Source organism: Podarcis liolepis (assembly GCF_965112155.1).
Source record: "Podarcis liolepis genome assembly, chromosome: 13".
Classification (NCBI taxonomy): domain Eukaryota; kingdom Metazoa; phylum Chordata; class Lepidosauria; order Squamata; family Lacertidae; genus Podarcis; species Podarcis liolepis.
Genome location: NC_139573.1, coordinates 27,683,921 through 27,706,264, shown reverse-complemented (window position 1 = coordinate 27,706,264; position 22,344 = coordinate 27,683,921). Strand labels below are relative to the sequence as shown.

Sequence of the window (22,344 nt, the reverse complement as noted above, 5' to 3'; positions counted from 1 at the left end):
AACCTGAAAAGATTTAACCTGAAGCAAACGTAACAAGAGGTATGACTGTATAAGAATAACAGAAGGATGCTTAATAGCCTGGAGCCACTGGGGGAATGTCCAATGACTTAGTTAATAGCTCTCTAAGAGGAAATTAATCATTCTACAGGGGAAAAATTCCTAGCAGCTTCATCAAACATGATGCAACTTAAAAAGCCAATCATACTTTGAGGGGTAATCACCCCTATCATTGTCAAAATTACTGGTTTCCATCCTCTGACATAACAGATTTCCATAGCCCATTAGCAAGAACAACAATCAGAATCTGGAAAAAGCTATAAAACCCTTCTGTTATTCAGATGCTGATGTAGGTATAGGCAGGACTCTGTCATTGTTTCTACGATGATGTCCCCTTTAAATGATGGTGTACACTTCCACTGGCTGACTCCACCATGATCCTTAAGACACAAATGTAAACTATGAGTATCCCTGTTTCACATTCTGTGTTATTACTCTGTTCATCTTCTATTTTTCTTCCTACTTCCTGCTAATCCACTGCTTCTCTTTCATATACTTTGTATTTTGGGGGGCAAGCTGATAGATAATTCTCTGAGAAAGCCTTTCTACCTTGGGACGCAAAGGACAAAGTTATTTATATCCATAGATGAAGAGGGTAAACATATGACTAGATTTAATAGAAAAAAAGTATAGTTGTCACTCAGTGCTGGATGATAAAGTGAAGAGATAAAGAAAACAATCTGTTCAACGACACTTATGTACAATGAGCCATTAATAAATATATGACTAGAGTACTGGCACACATATTATCCCACAGATCAAGCTATAACCAAGTGTAGCAGCAGAATCAACCACAATTTAAGGAAGATTGTAGCAAAACTGGTCATAGTCTCATATGATGCTCTAGATAGGATCATGGGAATCTACTTTCGGAGGGGACTTTTTGTCAACCGAATTGTGCTGGTGGTGATGTTGCTGCTTGTAATGCTGTGTCATACTGTATGCAAGATCCATTCTATTAATTGTTCCATATTTGATGATCCTCATCCTATTCCTCATGAATTTTACCAACCAGGAGATTTTATCATTGGTGGGATTGTTTCTCAAGTCTTCTTCCTCTATAACAACCTCTCTTTCACGGAGCAGCCAGCACAAATATTGATTGATGAACCAATGTAAGGCATCTCCCCCTTTTGCCTCATATTCTATAATAGTTCAGATCGCAATGACTAAGAGCTCATCATTAAGCAACATTACGATTCATACAAATGATCCGTTATCTTTTGCTTCAATTGACTTTAACTTATTGTATATTTCTTGTTTGATTGAAACTGTTACAGAACTGCTTTTTTCATAGTAGATCCGTCCCTGAGACCATCTACTGCTTATCACCCCATTATTCAGGAAAAAATATATCAAACCACAGCTCACAGACAAGGTGGGTCAGCCAACAGTTACTACAGCAGAACCTTGGTTCTCGAACGCCTTGGTACTCAAACATTTTGCTCCCGAACGCTGAAAACCTGGAAGTAAGTGTTCTGGTTTTCGAATGTTTTTCGGAAGCCAAATGTCCGATGCAGCTATCGGCTATTGTTTCTGGGGTGTCAGCGCCACTCAGAAGCCACACCTTGGTTTTTGAATGTATCGGAAGTTGAATGGACTTCTGGAACGGATTACATTCGAGAACCAAGGTACCACTGTATTCAGCTCTGAAGCAACTACAAATCAAATTGAGAGACAGGGAGGGGCAGAGGGTGTGGCTCTAAGGAAAAGAAGAGGGAGAGAGGCAGCCATTCAGCCCTTAAATAGGGTGGCTCTCCCCTCCCAAGGCACCAAGTGCATGCATGATTCAGAAGTGCTATGCAGACTGCCTCTTTCAGCCTGAACAAGCTTCATATATGTCCCACCGGTTGACACCAAGGTGGAATGGGCAGCAGAACAGGGCACAGTGGAACAGAACAAGTGGGAAAAATCCTTTCTCCCCTTGTTTTTCTTATTACTCCATTAAACAACTGTAGCTCTTATTACAGATCAGTACCTAAGAACTACCAGCATATTCTGGCATTAGCATTTGCTGTCAAAGAGATCAATGAGAATCCCAACATCTTATCAAATATGTCTCTGGGGTTCCGCATCCTCGATAGCTACTATTCTTCAAGGATGACCTATAAAGCCACCCTGAGCCTGCTTTCTGCACACCATAGATTTACCCCAAACTTCAAGTGTGACAACCAGAGCAATCTGATTGCTTTCATTGCAGGATGTGTCTCTGAAATCTCTGCCAACGTGGCAGTCATTTCAGCAGTCCACAAGACTCCACAGGTAAGCTGTCAGTATAGAGGTTTGTAGGTTTCACAACAATTTCAATCAGGCATTTGAAAAGTTCCCCTATTTTATTTTTGTTAGCAAACATACTAGAGGTAGGTCATAATGGTAAAATAATTCTCAGATGAAAGACTAATGCTATTTTGCATTGCAGTAATGGATCGATAGTTTTCAGGTCATGGGGAGTAAAGTGCTGCCCTTTTCTTCATTGTCCTCTTTTGAACCTGTTTCAGTCTACCTGGATATTTCTTAAAGGGAGATGGGAATGGGAGAAAGTCGAGGAAACTGGGTATAGTTAACCGTGAGAATAGGAGAATTATGGGAAATGATACATAATGAACTGAAAAAAATGTTTGAAAGTGCTCCCCCCCAACAGATTCCTTTCTGTTGGGGATAATTCAGACTGAAATTCCCAGGTGTCAAAAAAGGTTATTTATGTATGCCACTACTGCGGCCCATGTTTTGTTAGCCCCAAAATGGAAAACAAGCGAAGTCCCAACTAAAGAAGAGTGGCAACTTAAATTGACAGAATATGTGCAGCTTGCAGACTTAACATATAGAATAAGAGAACAAGAATAACATATGTTTAGAGAAGATTGGAAAATGTTTATTGAATATATGGGAAATAACTGTACAGCTGAAAACGCTAGCAGCATTAAGATAAATTCAACAGTGCAAATAAGTTTTGATCGATGTAATAATGGAATGCTAAATGGTATAGTTTTTGTAAAATATGCAGGGATTTATGATATGCAAAATAAACCATGGAAAGAGAAGAGAAGTCATTGATATCTTAAGGATGTAAAAATGAGTACTTTAAATTGTAAAACAGAAAATTTAATAATAATTAGAGAGAGAGAGAGAGAGAGAGAGAGAGAGAGAGAGAATGTGAGGCTTTTTGTGGGAGGCGGACATTTTAAGCACTCTTCAAATGCCAAATATCTGAATGGTCATCACATCAAAGAGGGCAAAGACTTGCACTCTCTTGCTCAAGGAGTCAGGACAATATTGGGTTGAAAATTATGAGAAATGTATTAATGGTAAGCCCAATTTGAAGAGAGAATGAACTACTAAAGGGTAATAGGTGATGGTTAAGAAGAGGCTTAACAACTGTTTTTGTTAACTCCTGATGGCCTAGTAGATTCTAACTCTTAGATAGCAATATTTAACACACTTTTATTTTATGTGAAGGTTACTTATATTCTTTATTTCAGATCACTTATGGGTCATTTTTGACAGCAAAACGTACCAAAAGGCTGTTCCCCTTTTTGTACCGGATGGTACCCAATGAAGGCCATCAATATGTGGGAGCTGTACGGTTATTTCAGCATTTTGGATGGACGTGGGTTGGGCTCTTGGCTGTGAATGATGACAAAGGGGACCGCTTTTTACAGACAATGGTTCCACTGCTTTCCCAAAACAATATCTGTTATGCCTTCATAGTAAGAATACCAAAACGTTCTTTTGTGGATGAATTGATAGCCTTGCTTATACAGCGGCTGAGAAGCTTTCACATTATCACGGAGAAAAAAGCCACTGCAGTCTTTGTATATGGAGAACCCCCATCCTTTCAGGTTTTGAGAGTGTTGCTCTTTCTAGCACCTTTCTCGTCACTGCCACCTTTCAGTAAAGTATGGATTATTACATCCCACTGGGATTTTGCATCTCTCTCTGTTCAAAAGATTTGGGACATACAAGCCTTTCATGGTTCCATATCCTTCGCAGTTCACTCAAATGAGCCATCAGGATTCCAAAAGTTCATTCAGAAGATAAGACCTTACTGGAACAAAGAAGATGGGTTTATCAAGGACTTCTGGAAACAGGCATTCGCCTGTTCATTAAAAATGTCTAAATGGGAGCAGGAGGAGGAGGAAGACGGGAAAAAAAGTTGCACTGGGTCTGAAAAGTTGGAGAGCATTTCTGGAATATTGTTTGAAATGAGCATGACTGGCCACAGCTACAATATCTACAATGCTGTCTATGCTGTGGCTTATGCTTTGAATGCTATATATAAATCCAACTCCAAAATTAAAATGTTGGTCGGGAGACATGCTTTTCAGAATATGCAACCATGGCAGGTAATTACAATTCCATAACTTAGCAATAATAACAAAACAGGCTAGTTTATGCCCCAGACATAATATGAATTCATGAGCTTACATAAAAGAGTTGCATCAGGGTTTTTTTGGTGTGTGTGTGTGTGTGTGTGTGTGTGTGTGTGTGAGAGAGAGAGAGAGAGAGAGAGAGAGAGAATTTTGATACATAGTGCAAACCACATAATATTATGGTGATTTCCCCCATTATCTGGAATCTAACAGAGAGAAATTACAGCCAGAAATAGAAACGGAACAGAAATGTTGGTCATTAGTTCTGTGCTTTATGATTTTAAAATGTTATGATGTTTTAACAATTTTATGATGCATAGCTATGAATTTATGAGTTGGTGATTTATTTATTTATTTTTATGATCTTTTTTGTTCAGTTTTACACTACACATTTAATTTGAAACATTAGACATAACCATCAGCATTTAGGATTCTCTGAATCCTTAGACTTCCTTCACCTTTCCATGGTTTCCATTTTCAATCTTTTTCAACTGCATCATATATTTTCTCTATTTTTCTTAAAATAATCCATTTTTACCTTAGTTTTTTTGTACATTACAAGCGTTACTCAAATCCTGCCAAAGTTTTTAGTTGTTTACAATGTTCTCTTAGGTAGTTTGTAATTTCCCCCCATTCCTTATTAAAGTTTCTCTCTTCCTGGTTTCTGATTTTCCTGGTCAATTTTGCCATTTTGGCATAGTCCATCATCTTCACCAACCATTCGTTTCTGGTCAGGACATGAGTTGATGATTTATTAATACTCTTATAAAAATGAATAAATATACTGTCTGAAAAAGGGCAAGACTTCTAAGAGGTCTAAATATTAAAATTATTTCAAGAAACTGTTATTCCCTTGTTAACATTCTTTTTCAAACTAGGTCCATTACTTTCTAAGAAGAACCATATTCAACAACAGTGTTGGAGACACTGTGCATTTTGATGAAAATGGAGAATTAGTTACAGGTTTTGATGTTACAAACTGGCTGATGTTTCCCAATGGTTCAGTGGTTAGAGTGAAAGTTGGAAGACTGGAACCTCAGGCTCCTCCAGGCAAAGAGTTAATCATTAATGCGAGTCAAATCGTGTGGCATCAAAGCTTTAATCAGGTGAGTATATAAAAGTGAAATATTCAGTCTTGGCCAGTTCCTCATTCTCTTCAGCTGATGAATTGTGCTAGTTAGCATTATTTTTAAATAAAGCAAACCAGAATTCCTTCCAATTTTTGTAAAGAAACTATTTTAAATTGATGGAATCAAATGTGTCTGGCTCAGATCTATTTTTCCAATGTAATGACTCATCAGGTTTGGCCATTCATTCCAGTATTTTTCACTGAAGTGTGAAAATAGCAGCCTGTAAAATATGTGGGTAGAGAGTCGCCTCTAAGCCTCCTATTTGTAGTCCAACATGTTCATGATGGCAACAGCTCCTTTTTTTGCCACCATCTTTAATTAGAATATCAGGGCTGCTTTTTAGTCTGCGAATGGCAGAGCATTCAGCACAGCTAAGACTGTGTCATAAACTGGTGCCATTTGCTGGTCATCTCAGCATGTGTGGAGAGGCAAGAGAATTCTGTGCAGAATAATAATCCAGTGTTCAAACCATCTGGAGAGATCTATGCAGAATTCCTGAATCTTTCTGTTTGTTTGTTTTTCTTTTGCTGTTTTTCAGTGTGTTGTCCAGTGGTCGACAGTAGTTGGTATTTGTGTACTGATAGAAGCATCCCTAGAGCCATAGACAGCAGAACATAGACAACAATCTCTTATGCTGATAGGCCTATGCTAGACATTTAAATAAATTGCATAGATTGCACACTCCGTTGATGACTTTGTAGTATACATTTTTTTTAATGCATAAATATTTATGCATGCATGCATAAATATTGAAAGCCTCCAGATCTCCAGAGGCACATTTGTATTTTTGGTGACATGGAAGAAGAGGTCCCATAAAAGGGCAGACTCTATTGACTGGACCAGGCTGGATTAACAATATAGTTGGCTGAGTTTCTCTGGAAGTCCCACAAATGCCTTGGAGTTTTTGTGGCATATGGTCTAAGAATGGAGTCCATATAACCGACACCTATGCTGGCAAGGGCGGTCTGGAACATTTTGCTTCTGTATGCAAAATGCCTCCCCACTGCTGCTTCCCACTGTTGATGCTGCCATACCCCACCCCCTGCAGATTCAGGGTCCCTTCTCCCCCACATGGGCTGCCACCCATGCCGTCCACCACCACAACTGCACCCTTGCCTGTGGCTGCACCCATGCTGCTGCCACAACAAAGCAGCAGCAGCAGCAGCAGCAGCGAGGGGGCAGCATTAATGGTGAGGGCAAGAGCACTGTTGCGGCAGTGGTGGCGGCGGCAAGGACAAAGTTGCAGAAGGGGTGGCAGCAGTGCAATAGTGAGGGAAAGGATGGGAAGGGGAGTTGGTTGGATCTGCCGCCTGAGGTAAATTGGTTCACCCTACTTCATACAAGGGGGACGCGGGTGGCACTGTGGGTTAAACCACAGAGCCTAGGACTTGCCGATCAGAAGGTCGGCTGTTCGAATCCCCGTGACAGGGTGAGCTCCCATTGCTCGGTCCCTGCTCCTGCCAACCTAGCAGTTCGAAAGCACGTCAAAGTGCAAGTAGATAAATAGGTACTGCTCTGGCGGGAAGGTAAACGGTGTTTCCGTGCGCTGCTCTGGTTCAACAGAAGTGGCTGAGTCATGCTGGCCACATGACCCAGAGGCTCCCTCGGCCTATAGAGCGGGATGAGTGCCACAACCCCAGAGTCGTCCGCGACTGGACCTAATGGTCAGGGATTCCTTTAGCCTTTTACTTCATACAAGCACCAGCCTTGTCTACTGGGATAGTTAGTACCAGTGCCTGAAACTATGGGATGCTCAGGGTTGATTGGTTTGTGCATTTTGGGTTGCCTGAGTTAACAATATTGTTGGCCAAGTTCTGGGAGTTGCAGTTGTGGCCCATGGATACATGAAAAACAGTTTAGAGTTTGGTCTCTTCTTTGGTCTTCAATGAAGCAAAGAAGATGCCTTGCTGCTAACCACACCTTCATATTTCCATGCAGGTGATGCCAGTTTCTGTATGCAATGATAACTGCTATCCTGGCTATAGTAGGAAAAAGAAGGAGGAAGAGAAATTCTGCTGTTATGATTGTGCTCCATGTCCAGAAGGGATGATCTCTAATCAGAAAGGTATAAGGGATAACCAATAAATTTCACAAAAGAGACAGGGAGCATAAAATACCAGCAAAATACATAGGAAGCAAAAAAACAATACCCAATTCCTTTTTGTTTGTTTGTTCCTGGTATTTCTTGCCCCTACTTCATCTTAAGGTCCCGGGGCAAATTACATAGACTAAAAATACAATTACAAAGAAACTATAATATACATATAAATATATAAAGTTTTAGTGCCAAATACATCTCTGTGAGGAGGGAGTTTTATCATTTTGGAGCCACTACAAATAAGGCTCTTTCACAAACCACCCAATTCTGCCTCCATATATTTAACCACCTTTTCCAAAAAACCTGCCAGTAGCTCCTTAACTTTGATCCCAATATCTTCCCTCTCCTTCTCATGAGTCACCCTGAATTATGGAATTACTGGGATACAGAAAAAGACATAGCCATTACATTACTACAGCACAGAACCATGTGCAAATTCAGAACCATGGGTACGCAAAAAGATGCAATTTCTATTTTCTTTCTTTCTAGAGCTAGTAAAAACAAAATCAAAAGCATACAAAATTCATTGATTGTTGTAACTGATTCTTACAGAAAGATGTAGTTCGGCATCTTGAAATACTTATTATATCTTCATTTTATTTCAGACATGGATGCCTGTTTCAAATGTCCAGAAATCGAGCACCCCAATATTGACCAAACTCAATGCATTCTCAAGGTCCTAAGCTATCTGTCTTATAAAGAAGATTTAGGGATCGCCTTAACTATTTTGGCTATTTCCTTTTCTTTGCTTACAAGTTTAATCCTTGGAACGTTTATCAAGCACAAGGCCACTCCCATTGTCAAAGCCAACAACCAGACCCTCACCTACATCCTCCTCATCTCCCTCCTCCTTTGCTTCCTTTGTTCCTTGCTTTTCATTGGACAGCCTGGAAAGGCCATCTGCCTTCTGCGACAAACAGCCTTTGGTTTAATCTTTTCTGTTGCCCTTTCCTCTGTGTTGGCAAAAACTATCACGGTAGTCCTGGCATTCATGGCAACTAAACCAGGATCCGAGATGAGGAAATGGGTGGGAAAAGGACTAGCAAACTCTATGGTCTTTTCCTGTTCCTGCATTCAAGCAGCTATTTGTATAGTTTGGCTACTTACTTCTCCGCCATTTCCAGATATGGACATGTACTCATCGAGTGGGGAAATTATATTAGAATGTAATGAGGGTTCACCTGCTATGTTTTCATGTGTGTTGGGATATATGGGTTTGCTGGCCATTGTCAGCTTCATCTTGGCTTTCCTAGCCAGAAAGTTACCAGACAGTTTCAATGAGGCCAAATTTATCACTTTCAGCATGTTGGTGTTTTGCAGTGTTTGGTTAACTTTTATTCCAACTTACTTGAGTACCAAAGGAAAATACATGGTGGCTGTGGAGATCTTCTCCATCTTGTCCTCTGGTGCTGGATTACTGGGTTGCATCTTTTCCTCAAAGTGCTACATCATTGTGCTGAGGCCTGAGCTGAACAGCAGGGAACATCTAATAAGGATGAAGAAGTGAAGTAATCTAAGTTCATCTCTTCTTTGTGCTCTTATATATCCTTCACTGGAAATCGTGTCCTCCAAATCATGGAGAGCCACTTGTTGCGGTGAGCTCACCAAACTGCCTTCTTGTTGCTGGGGCAGACCCATTTGGATGACCTCCTCACCTCATTGGTTGCCCCTTTGTTGCTGGGGAAAATTTTCTGTTGGTTGGGGTTTGATTGGCAACTAAGGGGCTATTTAAGGGGCTGCAGAAGGCGAAGTACTTTCTTTTTCACATTGTGCAATGGATCTCCCTCTCTCCCTCCCTGTAATTTAAGGTTGTGTTTTTGGCCTTGCTATGCCTGTCTAGGGGTGGCCTGTTTTTGGAGCAGGGGCCCGGTAGGAATTTTGCCACTTGGCTGATTGGCTGGTGCCATTTGGTTTTTGCCTACCGTGTTGCAAATCATCACTTTGTAAGGTTGGCGGTTAGGCATTGGTTCATTCTTTGGTGGAGGGGATTATGGATCGCCTGTGCCTGCCCCTCATTTTTGTTGCTGTTCTAGGGAATTCCGTTAATGGAATCCAGGGGCTCGATGTACTCTGTCTGATCCCCTCTCAGGGGTAGGGCCATGTCAGAGTTCCTAGGAGCATCTGGGGTAAACTAAGAGGCGGAAATCCACCTCTGTGCCCCCCCAGTATGTTTTCACTTACTGACCTCTGGAGGTTCCAGTTGTGAGTCCTGTTCCTGCAGGTGCAGGTTCAGGTAGTCTGAACCAATGCTAAGCAACCACTCACACATGCTGTAATCAATAAAATTGTGGCCAAAATTAATGCCAAAAATCTTAAACAAATATTCTGTGTCCTGTGTGATTTATTTTGGAGGGGGTTTGGGGGTCTTCACATGCAAATACTGATGCTAGGGATCTCATGAGAATTTGGGTATGTTTAGTAGATCATTATCCCAAGGCCAGAACTGAATACAAAGAGTAACTAATAAAAATAAATATAAAATGATGTAAGCTCATCTCTTTAGCCAGGTCTTAGATGTACTTCACTGGGAATAATGGTCTTAGTTGTATTTCATGAGGATTCAGCAACGAATGCTTACACTGGGGAACAACTACTTTCTTTTCAGCAGAGGCTCGGCCCACCTGGATTTGGCATTCATCTCAAGACTGTTCATAGACACCCTGCCCTATGCTGCCTGTAACTACGTCCAGTTCCCAAATAGGAACATTCATCTTGTGGACCAGGACAGGGGACCATACAACAGCTGTAGCTCCTTTGAGAATGGAAAAAGCTTCTAGATTCCCCTCCTCCTTCCATGTTGCTATGTTAGCTGAAAAAGATGCTGCAATTATACTGGCATGGTGTCTTTTTTCCCTCCAGGGGTTGTGGGTGTGGCATCCTGCATGATGGAAGAGGCTAGCTAAGGCTAGGGGGAGGACCTCCCCCTCCACCATGGTCGTGCCATGCCACAGCTGCTTCCTTGTCACACTTCCACTGGGAACAGGGATTTTTGGCCCACGGGCCATATTCCCATAAGAGCAACCTTCTAGAAGCACAGTGAGTGTCAGAGTAGAATATGGGTAGAACAAGGATCATGAGTCTTACCCAGAGATAGAGGAGAAATTTAGTTTAGTTTGCATTTAAAGGTAATTCACCTAATTCACACTTTCTGACGCAATATGCATGCAAAACACAACTATCCTTCCAAATGTGTGTGTCTCTGAATTTTGCAATTCAAGTAATGTGTGCAGTAATGCATAGACTAGACTAAAGTGTGCATACAAATGCATATATTAGTGAAGAAAATGCACATTATGCATTATATTGTGGAACATTGCATTGCAAAAATGTTAGGCAAACTTGCATTAAAAATGGTACATTAGAAGAAATACATACAAAAAAAACCCCCTGACAACATGAAGAGCTATATACCAACATAATGCTGAGCCTCAAATTCTCCAGGCTGTAACTGAAGTTAAACCTCAGCTTTCACATTATACTAATTTTGAGTGATCTGTGGTTAAACTTAAATATAGTCCTGGGCAAAGGTAATCTGGGGTCACCAGGCAAATTTCCACAAACTAGTTATTATCCCTCTATGAAGAAAATAACTGTTCTATAATTTGAGAGGAACTCCTAGCGGTAACAAACTTCAAAGACCAGCAACACACTGGGGAAGATAGAATCATAATTACTGTTTTTTAAAAGTCTTCCTACACAATTGACAACCGAAGCCCATTCGCAAGATCAACAAGCAACACCTGAGGACAACCGCACATATTGTTTAGAACAGGATCTAGGCATAGGTAAGGCGGTGCCATTTTTTTTCTATGATCATTTCCCCTTTATATGCTGCCATTGCTTCCACAAGATTTTTCTGTCATGATTTTAACCCCCACCCCAATATAAACTATGTGAATCCCAATTCTTATCCTCTCTTCTTGCCCATTTCATCTTCCACTTCCCAGTTTCTTACTGTGAAAAATTAGACCACATTGATTCGTTATTGATTTACACTTTCATTGCTGCACACTGTCTCACCCTCATTCGGACAAGCTGATTGAAAATCCTCTAGGTTACACTTTTTTTTTTACACTTTAAAGCAAAATAATAGACACCTGTACAAAAATATGACTATTTTTTAAGAAAAGGAAAATGTGTACTTCTCAGTCTCCCATTGAGAATACAGTGAGGCAATAAAAAGAAAATTATGTACAGGAACACAGATCGACAAGGAGCTACTTTTAACTATGAGACGGGCACACAAATTCCCTAAAAGGCTCAGTGTAGCAATGGAATCAACCAAAATTCATGGGAGGCCGTGGCAAAGCTGTTCCTAGCCTTACAGGATGCTGTAGATGGAAACATGGAAATCTACATTTGGAGAGGACCTTTTGCCAACAGAATCATGCTGGTGGTGACGTTGCTGCTTATAATGCTGTGCCATACTGTATGCAAGACTCATTCTATTAATTGTTCCATATATGATGATCCCCATCCTATTCCTCATGAATTTTACCAGTCAGGAGATTTTGTGATTGGGGGAATTGTTTCTCAAGTCTATTTCCTTTATAACAACCTCTCCTTCTTGGAACAGCCAGCACAGGCCTTGATTGAGGAATCGATGTAAGATTTCCTTCCTTCCTTCCTTCCTTCTCTCTCTCTCTCTCTCTCTCTCTCTCTCTCTCTCTCCCCTACCCCCTCGATCTCTCATTCTATAATAGTTCAGTTCTCAGTATCTGAGAGCACATAATTAAGCACCATTAAGGCATTATTTATTGTCTGAAGCTGCAACACACAGCTACCTACCTTACACAGGGACAATCTAGGGTTTATGTTTGGAAATTAAAGCACCATGGAGAGGGGCCCACAATCAAATCTGACTCCCTAATGAGAGTATGTGCGTGATGAATATGTTTTTAAGAATAGTCTTGTCACCATGTATTATTAATATTTTTTAAACTGCACAAGTGAAATATCATAGTATATGTTTCTTGAAAAGTAATTTCTGAATTGTCCCTCAGGGACTTTGCACTCTCTTGACATAACTGGATTATGGTTTTCAAATGCAGCTGAGTTTATGGACGGTTGGAAGTCTCCCCTTGGCACCTTTTGCTTGCAATATCTTCTCTCATTTCATCTGCAAATGGTAGATGCATTTAAATTACAGCAGTGTGTCCCTGGCTTTAGGAGATTAAATGATCCATTAATTGCTTGCACTGATATTTCTTCAATGATTGAAATGGTTGCTACAGAGGTTTTTAAGGCATGTTCACAGACACGTAAAGGTTCAATGGGTGGACAAGGGAGAGGCACACATTCAAGGCCCACTCCCATTGTCCTCGTATGCCTTCCCAGTCCCTATGTTGATTAGTAAAGCACGGCCCATGATAGTGAGAGGTGTTCTACCCACATTCAAGCAAACATGAATAACATTCTCCTGCAGAGCTTCCCCACTCAACACAGGGATTGTTGAGGGCTGAGCATTCGAGGCAATGCACACAGGTCATTGGGGCAGGGCTTGGAGGCACATCCCAGACCCATGGATAGAGTGTTTGCATGGTCAGGCATTAGTGAATACCAAGAGAGACAACAGAAGAGGCTCACTTGTCTCTTCTCAGAGGTTGCTTTCAAAAGCAAGGAAGTACATTATATATGTCAAATCTATTTTGGGCTAGCACTTGTGTTTGTGTGCAAAAGGAGTGAATTATTGTTGTAAAGAAAGTGAACCTAACAAATGTAAGGAGCAGCATGTTATGTTCTTGAATAATCCCCAAACATTCTGATCATTCAGCTATTCATCAGAAGAGTACCTGTTTCATATATCTTACTTTCGGCTAACTTTGCTGTACCTTTGCTTTTTCAACTTCTGTGGCATTGAGTTACATCTCAATATCAGTAGTTTGCAGATGAATGTTGATGAAGTGTACAAATGTATTTTTACTGGTGCTTTGCTGCTGCTTTATTAAACAGGCTGTATCTCTTTTTACAGTTCAGTGCCTAAGAACTACCAGCACATTCTGGCTTTAGCATTTGCTGTCAAAGAGATCAATGAGAATCCTAGCATCTTATCAAATGCCTCCATGGGCTTCTATATCCTCAATAGCTACTTCACCGCAAGAATGACTTATAAAGCTAGCCTTAGCCTGCTTTCCAAACAGAAGTTTGTCCCCAACTTCTGTTGTGATGGCCAGAACAAGCTGATAGCTTTAATTGGAGGACCTGTCTCTGAAATCTCTGCCAATATGGCCATTATTTCAGCAATCCACAAAATTCCACAGGTAAGCTCTAGAGATACCACGAAAGTGGCACACATGGAAATGGAAATTGCCTCAGTTTACATGTTCATTTGTGGTCAGGAATGGAAATCATGCAAACACATATGATCTTTATTCATTGTTGTTGTTTTCAGTCCCCAAATGATGTGTAACAGATGACACACACACACACACATATAATTTTTTCTGATGTTTGCTTTACATTGAAATGAAATGAGCATTGCATTGAAATGATGTAATGACATCATTAATGACATAGTTAATTGCATAAAATTTGGGCACAGCAGACAGAGATATGAATGTAGTTCTTAGTGGCAGTGGCATGGAAACAGTGCTGATTGCAATGAATACAGGTTAGAAACAAACTGATTCTTTCCTGTATCCCTAGTCTTGATTTCAGCACAGCATTCAAAAAGTTCAAAAAGTTTCATTAGAAATCTGTTTCAATGCAGACTATGTGGTAATATCATTAGGTTGATTGAAAGATAAAGAATGGAAAACTGCTCTGAAACTAACAAAATGCAAATAAACAAAGTGCCAAACTAAGGCAGAAAAAAATTCAAAAGCAAACCTTTGGATAGGGGACAACTGGCAGAACAACAACACACCTGAAAGAGATATAGTAGACCAATGGTTCCCAAACTGAGCATGGTGCTCCACGAAGCATCTCCAAGTGCTCCGTGAAGAGCTTGGAAAGAAAAATAAATAAAATAAATGTAAATAAAATAAATAAAATAAATGTAAAAACAGCCCCAAATGCACATGCATAAGGGTGACAAAACTGCTCCATGAGGAATTTCTCTCTTGAAAAGACTCCCACCACACAAAAAGTTTGGGAACCACTGTAGTAGACCAAGAGCTAACTATCAGTTACCACTGTGATGCAGCTGCGGCAAAGTCTTAATGCAATTTAAGCTGCATCAATGCAAGCAAAGCGCTGTATATTGAGAAGTAAAAGCTGAATGTTATTTAAATAGCACACCTCAAGTTTAGTATTGTTTGGACAGTGTTCTCGAAGCTACAAACATGAGTCTGACCAAACTGCGGGAGGCAGTGGAAGACAGGAGTGCCTGGCATGCTCTGGTCCGTGGGGTCACGAAGAGTCGGACACTACTAAACGACTAAACAACAACAAAGTTTAGTATTATATTCAGTCCTAAGTGCTGCACTTTATCATAGATAAAGATAACTAGAAACAGCTTCAGAGGAAGACGATGAAGATGGTCAGGAGAATGTGGAGAAATGCCTATGACAAAAGCTTGGATGTGAACCTTACATCCCTCTTCAAGTACAAAATGTCTGAATAGCTGTGACATTGAAGAGGGAAACAAATTGTCATCTGCTGTTCCAAAGTGTAGGATAAGATTTTGGAACAGCATTAGGAGACTCTTCTTAATGCTAAATGCAATTCAAATATAGAACCAATTACCAAAGGGTCCTTGCTGGAGCAGTGCCAGATTTAGGACAGTGTAGATGGTTTCCCCTCACAGGACACCGAGCCAAGGGGGCTCCAAATTGAGAGGATCTAAAATTGAGCTTGAGGGTGTGTGCATGGCAAAGTTGGGGTTTGCTTAGAGTACCCCTGAAGTTCTTCAGGCAGAGCCACAAAAAGTCATATATCGTGGGTGATATATAGTGATTTCCTGCATCATGCTAGATTTTGCACTTGATTGCCTACGGGACCCTTTCCAGCTCTAGGATACAAAGACAGACCTTTTTGTTGTGTGAAAAATTATTATACGCTTTCTTTCAGCTTCCTTATGGATCATTTTTCACAGGACAACATGGCAAAATGCTACTTCCATTTTTGTACCAGATGGTACCCAGTGAAGCCCATCAACACATGGGAGCTGTGCGGTTATTTCAGCATTTCGGATGGACGTGGGTTGGGCTCTTGGCTGTGGCTGATGACAAAGGGGACCGCTTTCTGCATACAATGGTGCCACTGCTTTCCCAGAATGGCATATGTTATGCCTTCATAGTAAGAATACCAAAATGGAGTTATATGGACGAACTGATAGACTTGCTTATACAGCAGTAGTACAAATATGAGATTCTCAGGGAGAGAAAAGTCAGTGTATTCTTTATATATGGAGAACATCCATCCTTTCAGGTTTTGAGAGTGTTGCTCTTTCTAGCACCTTTCTTGTCACTGCCACCTCTTGGCAAAGTGTGGGTTGTTACCTCCCACTGGGATTTTGAATCACTGTCTGTTCAAAAGAATTGGGATATGCAAACCTTTCATGGTTCCATATCCTTCACTGTTCATTCAGATCAGCCATTGGGATTTCAAAAGTTCAATGAAGGAATAAGACCTTCCTGGGCCAAAGGAGATGGTTTTATCCAGGACTTCTGGGAACAGGCATTCAGCTGCTCATTAAAGAAGTCTAATGGACAGGAGGAAAAGGGGAAGAAGAGTTGCACTGGAAAGGAGAAGCTAGAGAATCTTCCTGGAAATCTGTTTGAAATGCACATGACTGGCCACAGTTACAACATCTACAATGCTGTCTATGCTGTGGCACATGCTTTGCATGCCATGTACACACAGAGCTCCAGATACAGAAGCATGGAAGAAAGAGGGAAACTAGCATTTCAGAATGTACAACCCTGGCAGGTAATGACAATTAAACACAATGGCAACAAAACAGACTAGTTTATGGCCCAGAGATAAAAGCAACTAAAAAACCACAACTAATTCAGAATGAGACAGATCTGGTGACTGGGAGTGGCCACCTGGTCCTAAAGGATCTCCATTGGCTCCCAGTATGTTTCTGAGCACAATTTAAAGTGTTGGTGATGAGCTTGAAAGCCCTTAACAGCCTTGATCCTGTATAATATTATATCATCATCATCATCATTTATACCCAATCTCCAGCCCAATTTTTAAGCCCAGACACTGAGGTTCACCTCCAAGGGCCTTGAGGTGGTTCCCTCACTGCAAGAAGTAAAATTACAGGGAACCAGTCAGAAGGCCTTTTCGACAATGGCGCCCTCCCTGTGGAATGCCCTGCTATCCGACGTCAAGGAGATAAACACAACTTGTAGAAGACATTTGAAGGCAGCCCTGTATCAAGATGTTTTTAATGTTTGACATTTTATTATGGTTGTAAGTGTTGGAAGCTTCCCAGAATGGCTGGGGCAACCCAGCTAGATGTGTGGAATATAAATAAAATGATGATGATGATGATAATGATAATAATATCATTATTATTATTATTGATTACATACCAACAGTTGGGAAGTGTTAGGGTATGGGGGGGAGGGCTATTCATTTTGACAAGTAGCACCAGACTCATGATAGACTAGTAACAGTTTTATCAACAATGGGTCAAGGAATGACAGCTAGAAATAGTAAACTCATAACCAAAAAAGAGCAGGACAGACTTTTAAGAATGCTAAATATTAAATTACTTTTGAGGCCTACGTAAGTATCTCTTTGTCAATATACCCTTCCAAATTAGGTGCATCACTTTCTAGGTAACACCATATTCAATAACAGTGCTGGAGACATTGTGTACTTTGATGTAAATGGAGAATTAGTGGCCAGTTTTGATGTCACAAACTGGATGATGTTTCCCAATGGCTCGGTAGCTAGAGTAAAAGTTGGAAGACTGGAACCCCAGGCTCCTCCAGGCAAAGAGTTAACCATTCATGATGACCAGATTGTCTGGCACCAAAGCTTTAATCAGGTGAGACATGGCATCAAATGACTGAGTAAATAAGAGTCAGTATGCTCAATTTTCAAAAAGGCAATGTTAATGCTTTTGAAAGCATCTTATTGCATTAAAGTTTTAATTCTTCTAAAATCTCACAGAATCTCTTTATTCCATAAACAATGTCTCATCTCAAAGAGACTTTGTCATCTTGGTTGGTAGAATACACAACTCCCACCATCCCAGCACTTTTTGAGGGTGCTTGTTTTGAGGCAGAGCAAATTGAATGAGAAAGATAAAGGAAGTACAGCTTTCACCCTCCCACTGATTCTTTAAAATTCTGAACAAAAAAATTCCTTCCAGTAGCACCTTAAAGACCAACTAAGTTAGTTCTTGGTATGAGCTTTCGTGTGCAAGCACACTTCTTCAGATACAGTGTATCTTCTTCAGTGTATCTGAAGAAGTGTGCTTGCACACGAAAGCTCATACCAAGAACTAACTTAGTTGGTCTTTAAGGTGCTACTGGAAGGAATTTTTTTGTTTTGACTATGGCAGACCAACACGGCTACCTATCTGTAACTTTAAAATTCTGGTTATATGTAAAGAGAGCATCTCTACAGAGGTGTAAAAACTGACAACTTAGATGTATGGTGTCAATGTGCTTGGAGAGCAATATCAGCTCATGCTATTTCTGTTTGCCAAAGCAGCTCTGTCTCATTCACCGCACTGGGAATTGCTGGAACTGGACTGGACGATCCTAGGCTGGACAATAATTTTACTGTCAAGAAGCATAGTATATCATCATGACTTGGCAGGTATCTAAATGTGGATTTGAGAGGGAGGAAGCTGTAAAATGTGATGTTCAAGCATTGCCTCTCAGCCTTCCATTTGTAGTCCAATGTATTCATTTTGGCAACGGTGTATCATATCTGTGCATTAGGTAGGTCAGAAGAAGAGGTTCCAAGGAAGAATATACTGTTCCACCTGGCTTGGTGTAATCCTAGATGGACTAGAAATATTGTTGGCTGAGTTCCAGGAGTTCCTGTTGTGGCCTATAGGGCATGCAATAGGTTAGATGGTTTCTTTTTCTCCAAGGAAGCAAATTGCATTGAATTGATGACTGGTTTTGTTGCTAATAATCCTTCATGTTTCTGTACAGGTGCTGCCAATTTCTGTGTGCAATGACAATTGCTATCCTGGCTACAGCAGGAAGAAGAAAGAAGGAGAGAGATTTTGTTGCTATGACTGTGCTCGTTGTCCGGAAGGGAAGATCTCACACCAGAAGGGTAGGAGGAATAATCAATACATTTTATAAAAGACACAGGGAATATAAAACAGCATGACCTAGTTGAGAGAAGTCAATAATCAGAGGCAGAAACTAAAACTGGGAGGAGGGAGGTCAAGAGGCAGAGATGAGTCAGGTTAGTGAAGAATCACCTTCCATGACAAGCTCCCATCCCCCCAACTCTGAAAACCAGAAGAGGCACAAAATGGGAGGAGCAGAACGCAGGCACAGTTTCCATTCGCTAGGAAAACCCCCCCGGAGAGGAGGAGACATAGATGGCTGGGGGAGGGGGACGACCCACAAGGAATGAGCTGCTGTACTCATTAGGTATTGAAATTCAGCCAAGTATGTGAAGATTTTTTTTTTCTAATCAAGGTTAACTCTAGCTTTGAACATTGTGATTTACTGACCAGCTCGCTCTGTGACAGTAATGTGCCTTCATATCATACTTTGGGATTAAAGGGTTCTCCATACGCAAATAAATACAACTGTAAAAATTAGAAATAAAAGCAATAATAATACTTTGGCATGTGAAAAGTACTTACTGAATGTTTAAAGTGCTCCACCTACATTATTGCAATAACACCTATAACAATTTTGTAAATTACACATGAGGATTAAGATTGATAAATAACAGCATTGCCAAGGACAACCTTCTATGTTCATGACTTGAGAAGAGGTCTGCATCACAAAAATCTTGGGTTACACAGAAACATTTAGCCATTACCAGATCAGTGTGATCACCAAACATTCTCACTTTCTCTTTAAAATTATGGGAGTCCTTTCTCCTAGCGTTGGTGAAAGAACTGCAAGAACATAAACATAAGGAAGATGTTGGTTAACATTTTTACATTTTCTACTTACGACTGCCTCTACTTGGGCCCGATCCAAGTTGCGACCGCAGCAAAGCCGGAAGTAAATACCGGGTTTGCCGTGATTTGTGCACACACAGAAGTGGCTTCTGCCATTTGCGCACATGCAGAAGCAGTTGCTGCCGTCTGCACATGCGCACAACAGCGCTTCTACCAGTGACCCATTTCACCTAAAGGGTGGGCCACCGGAATGGATTATGGCGGTAAGTAGAGGTTTCACTGTACTTAAACAGCTCCTCCTTTTTTTCAGACATGGATGCCTGCATCGGTTGTCCAGAAGACCAGTATCCCAACAACAACCAAATTGAATGCATTCCCAAAATTCTAGTTTACCTTTCTTATAAAGAAACTTTAGGGAATATTTTAGCTACCACTGCTATTTATTTCTCTTTGATCACAAGTTTAGTTCTTGGAATTTTTATGAAGCACAAAGACACTCCCATAGTCAAAGCCAACAACGCAACCCTTACCTGCATCCTCCTCATCTCCCTCCTCCTTTGCTTCCTCTGCTCCTTACTTTTCATTGGACAACCTGGAAAGATCATCTGCCTTTTTCGACAAATTACTTTTGGCATCATCTTTTCTGTGGCTCTTTCATCTGTGTTGGCAAAAACCGTCACTGTGGTCCTGGCATTCATGGCAACCAAGCCAGGGGCCAAGATGAGGAAATGTGTGGGGAAAGGGCTGGCAAATTCTATGGTCCTTTCCTGCTCCTTCATTCAAGCTGGCATTTGTGCTCTTTGGTTATTTACTTCTCCTCCGTTCCCAGATAGAGACATGCACTCAGTGCATGGAGAGATAATACTAGAATGTAATGAAGGTTCAGCTACCATGTTCTACTGTGTCTTGGGCTATATAGGCTTCCTAGCCTTTGCCAGCTTCATTGTAGCTTTCCTAGCCAGGAAGTTGCCTGACAGTTTCAATGAGGCCAAATTTATCACTTTCAGCATGTTGGTGTTTTGCAGTGTTTGGTTGACTTTTATTCCAACCTACTTCAGCACCAAGGGAAAATACATGGTGGCTGTGGAAATCTTCTCCATCTTGTCCTCTGGTGCTGGATTACTGGGTTGCATATTTTCCCCTAAATGCTACATCATTGTGCTGAGGCCCGAGCTGAACAGCAGGGAACAGCTAATAAGGAGAAAACAGTGAGACAATATAAAAGCATGTCTTTATGGTACACTGTAATCTATATTTCATTAAAAAGGACGGTGGCAAGGATTTATGGGAATGTGTGAAAGTGTGCCCCACAACTACTCTGTGTTTCCCCATCATATTTATTGTACAGGTGATCATGGCTGTAGGGGGTATTCTAAGAATTAAATAATGGATGCTTCTATTGGAGAACTTAGCTCACATTCCTTTTGGCAGAAATGAACACAGCACAGCTGACTTAGATTTAGCATACACCTCAGTTCTCCTCATGCCCTCATTAGTATTTCTTCTTCTTTCATCCTGTCTTTGTATAAACCCAGAAAACCAGTACAGTGATACCTCGGGTTACATACGTTTCAGGTTACAGACTCTGCTAACCCAGAAATAGTGCTTCAGGTTAAGAACTTTGCTTCAGGATAAGAGCAGAAATCGTGCTCCAGCGGCGCGGCAGCAGCAGGAGGCCCCATTAGCTAAAGTAGTGCTTCAGGTTAAGAACAGTTTCAGGTTAAGAACGGACCTCCGGAACAAATTAAGTACTTAACCTGAGGTACTACTGTACTGCTGTTGATGCAATGTATCTTTTCATTTGCGGACAAGGAAATGAATGATTTTGAGACAACTGGACGTCACAGAAATATTGTTTAACAGAAAGTGGAGGAGAGTTGTATGTTATCATTTTGTTTTAATGCAACTGGCAGATGGAAAATAAGAATTCCTTTTTTAAATTTTAAATTGTTTCCTTTCCCTTTCTCTCTCTCCCCTGCCTCTCTTTTCTTTCTTCTTCTTGATTCTTCCTCTTTCTTTTCTCTTTTCTTCATTCTCTCTCTTCTCTGACATCCTCTACTCAGGGCTTTTATTAGGGTCCAGGAGTGATAGATGGTTGATGGAGAGACCCTGGATGGAAGGCAAGAAAATGTTGGTTTTCCAGGGTGAGAGGCTAGGAGGAGAAAGTGGCTACTACCTTCTGTGGGTGGCAAGGGTTAAGAACTACCTTTAAGAGAGGACACCTTATTCTATTTGTACTTTTTGTAGCTTTTTAGAATTAAAAAAAATACAGTAGTTTTCTATATCTTACTGTATTATGAAAAACTTTAATAAAAATCTTAACACCAAAAGAAAGAGAATGCCACAACCCAGCCCTTCTGCAATTTGTGACCTCCAGCTCATTCTGTTAAGTGGGGCTGTGAACTTCTGCCCCCAGATTGCCCCCTGTTGCCACACTGCAGACAGAGGAAGAAAGAGAAAAGCACCACTTACACAATTTCCTTAGAAATCCCACAAAGCTGTTTACAGAAGGAGTCTGTCATAATATTTGACTGTGTACATGACCTCAGATCTTTCACTCTCCCTGGCTTCCATGGAATGAATAGGCTCCATGCCAAAAAACAAAACGAAAGATCACCTCAAGGTTAAGCAGACGACACGTGGCAATTTATACACTTCTCCAGAAATACCAGTTCCTTTTCT

The 22,344-nt window shown here is 40.8% G+C and overlaps 1 protein-coding gene and 1 pseudogene across 2 annotated transcripts; both read left to right on the top strand.

Moving 5' to 3' along the window:
• Positions 1–912: 912 nt before the first annotated feature.
• On the top strand, positions 913–9,162 carry LOC310691698 (vomeronasal type-2 receptor 26-like; the record flags this gene model as incomplete). Its single annotated transcript, XM_083471562.1, has 6 exons — positions 913–1,172; positions 2,028–2,319; positions 3,537–4,400; positions 5,306–5,533; positions 7,496–7,622; positions 8,261–9,162. The coding sequence occupies 6 exons, from the start codon at positions 913–915 to the stop codon at positions 9,160–9,162; spliced, it is 2,673 nt and encodes an 890-aa protein (XP_083327688.1).
• Positions 9,163–12,000: 2,838 nt separating this feature from the next.
• Positions 12,001–20,874, top strand: LOC310691697 (vomeronasal type-2 receptor 26-like; annotated as a pseudogene). Its single transcript has 6 exons — positions 12,001–12,260; positions 13,627–13,915; positions 15,666–16,526; positions 17,374–17,601; positions 18,725–18,851; positions 19,973–20,874. The product of its transcript is annotated as a vomeronasal type-2 receptor 26-like (transcript).
• The last annotated feature ends 1,470 nt before the right edge of the window (positions 20,875–22,344 follow it).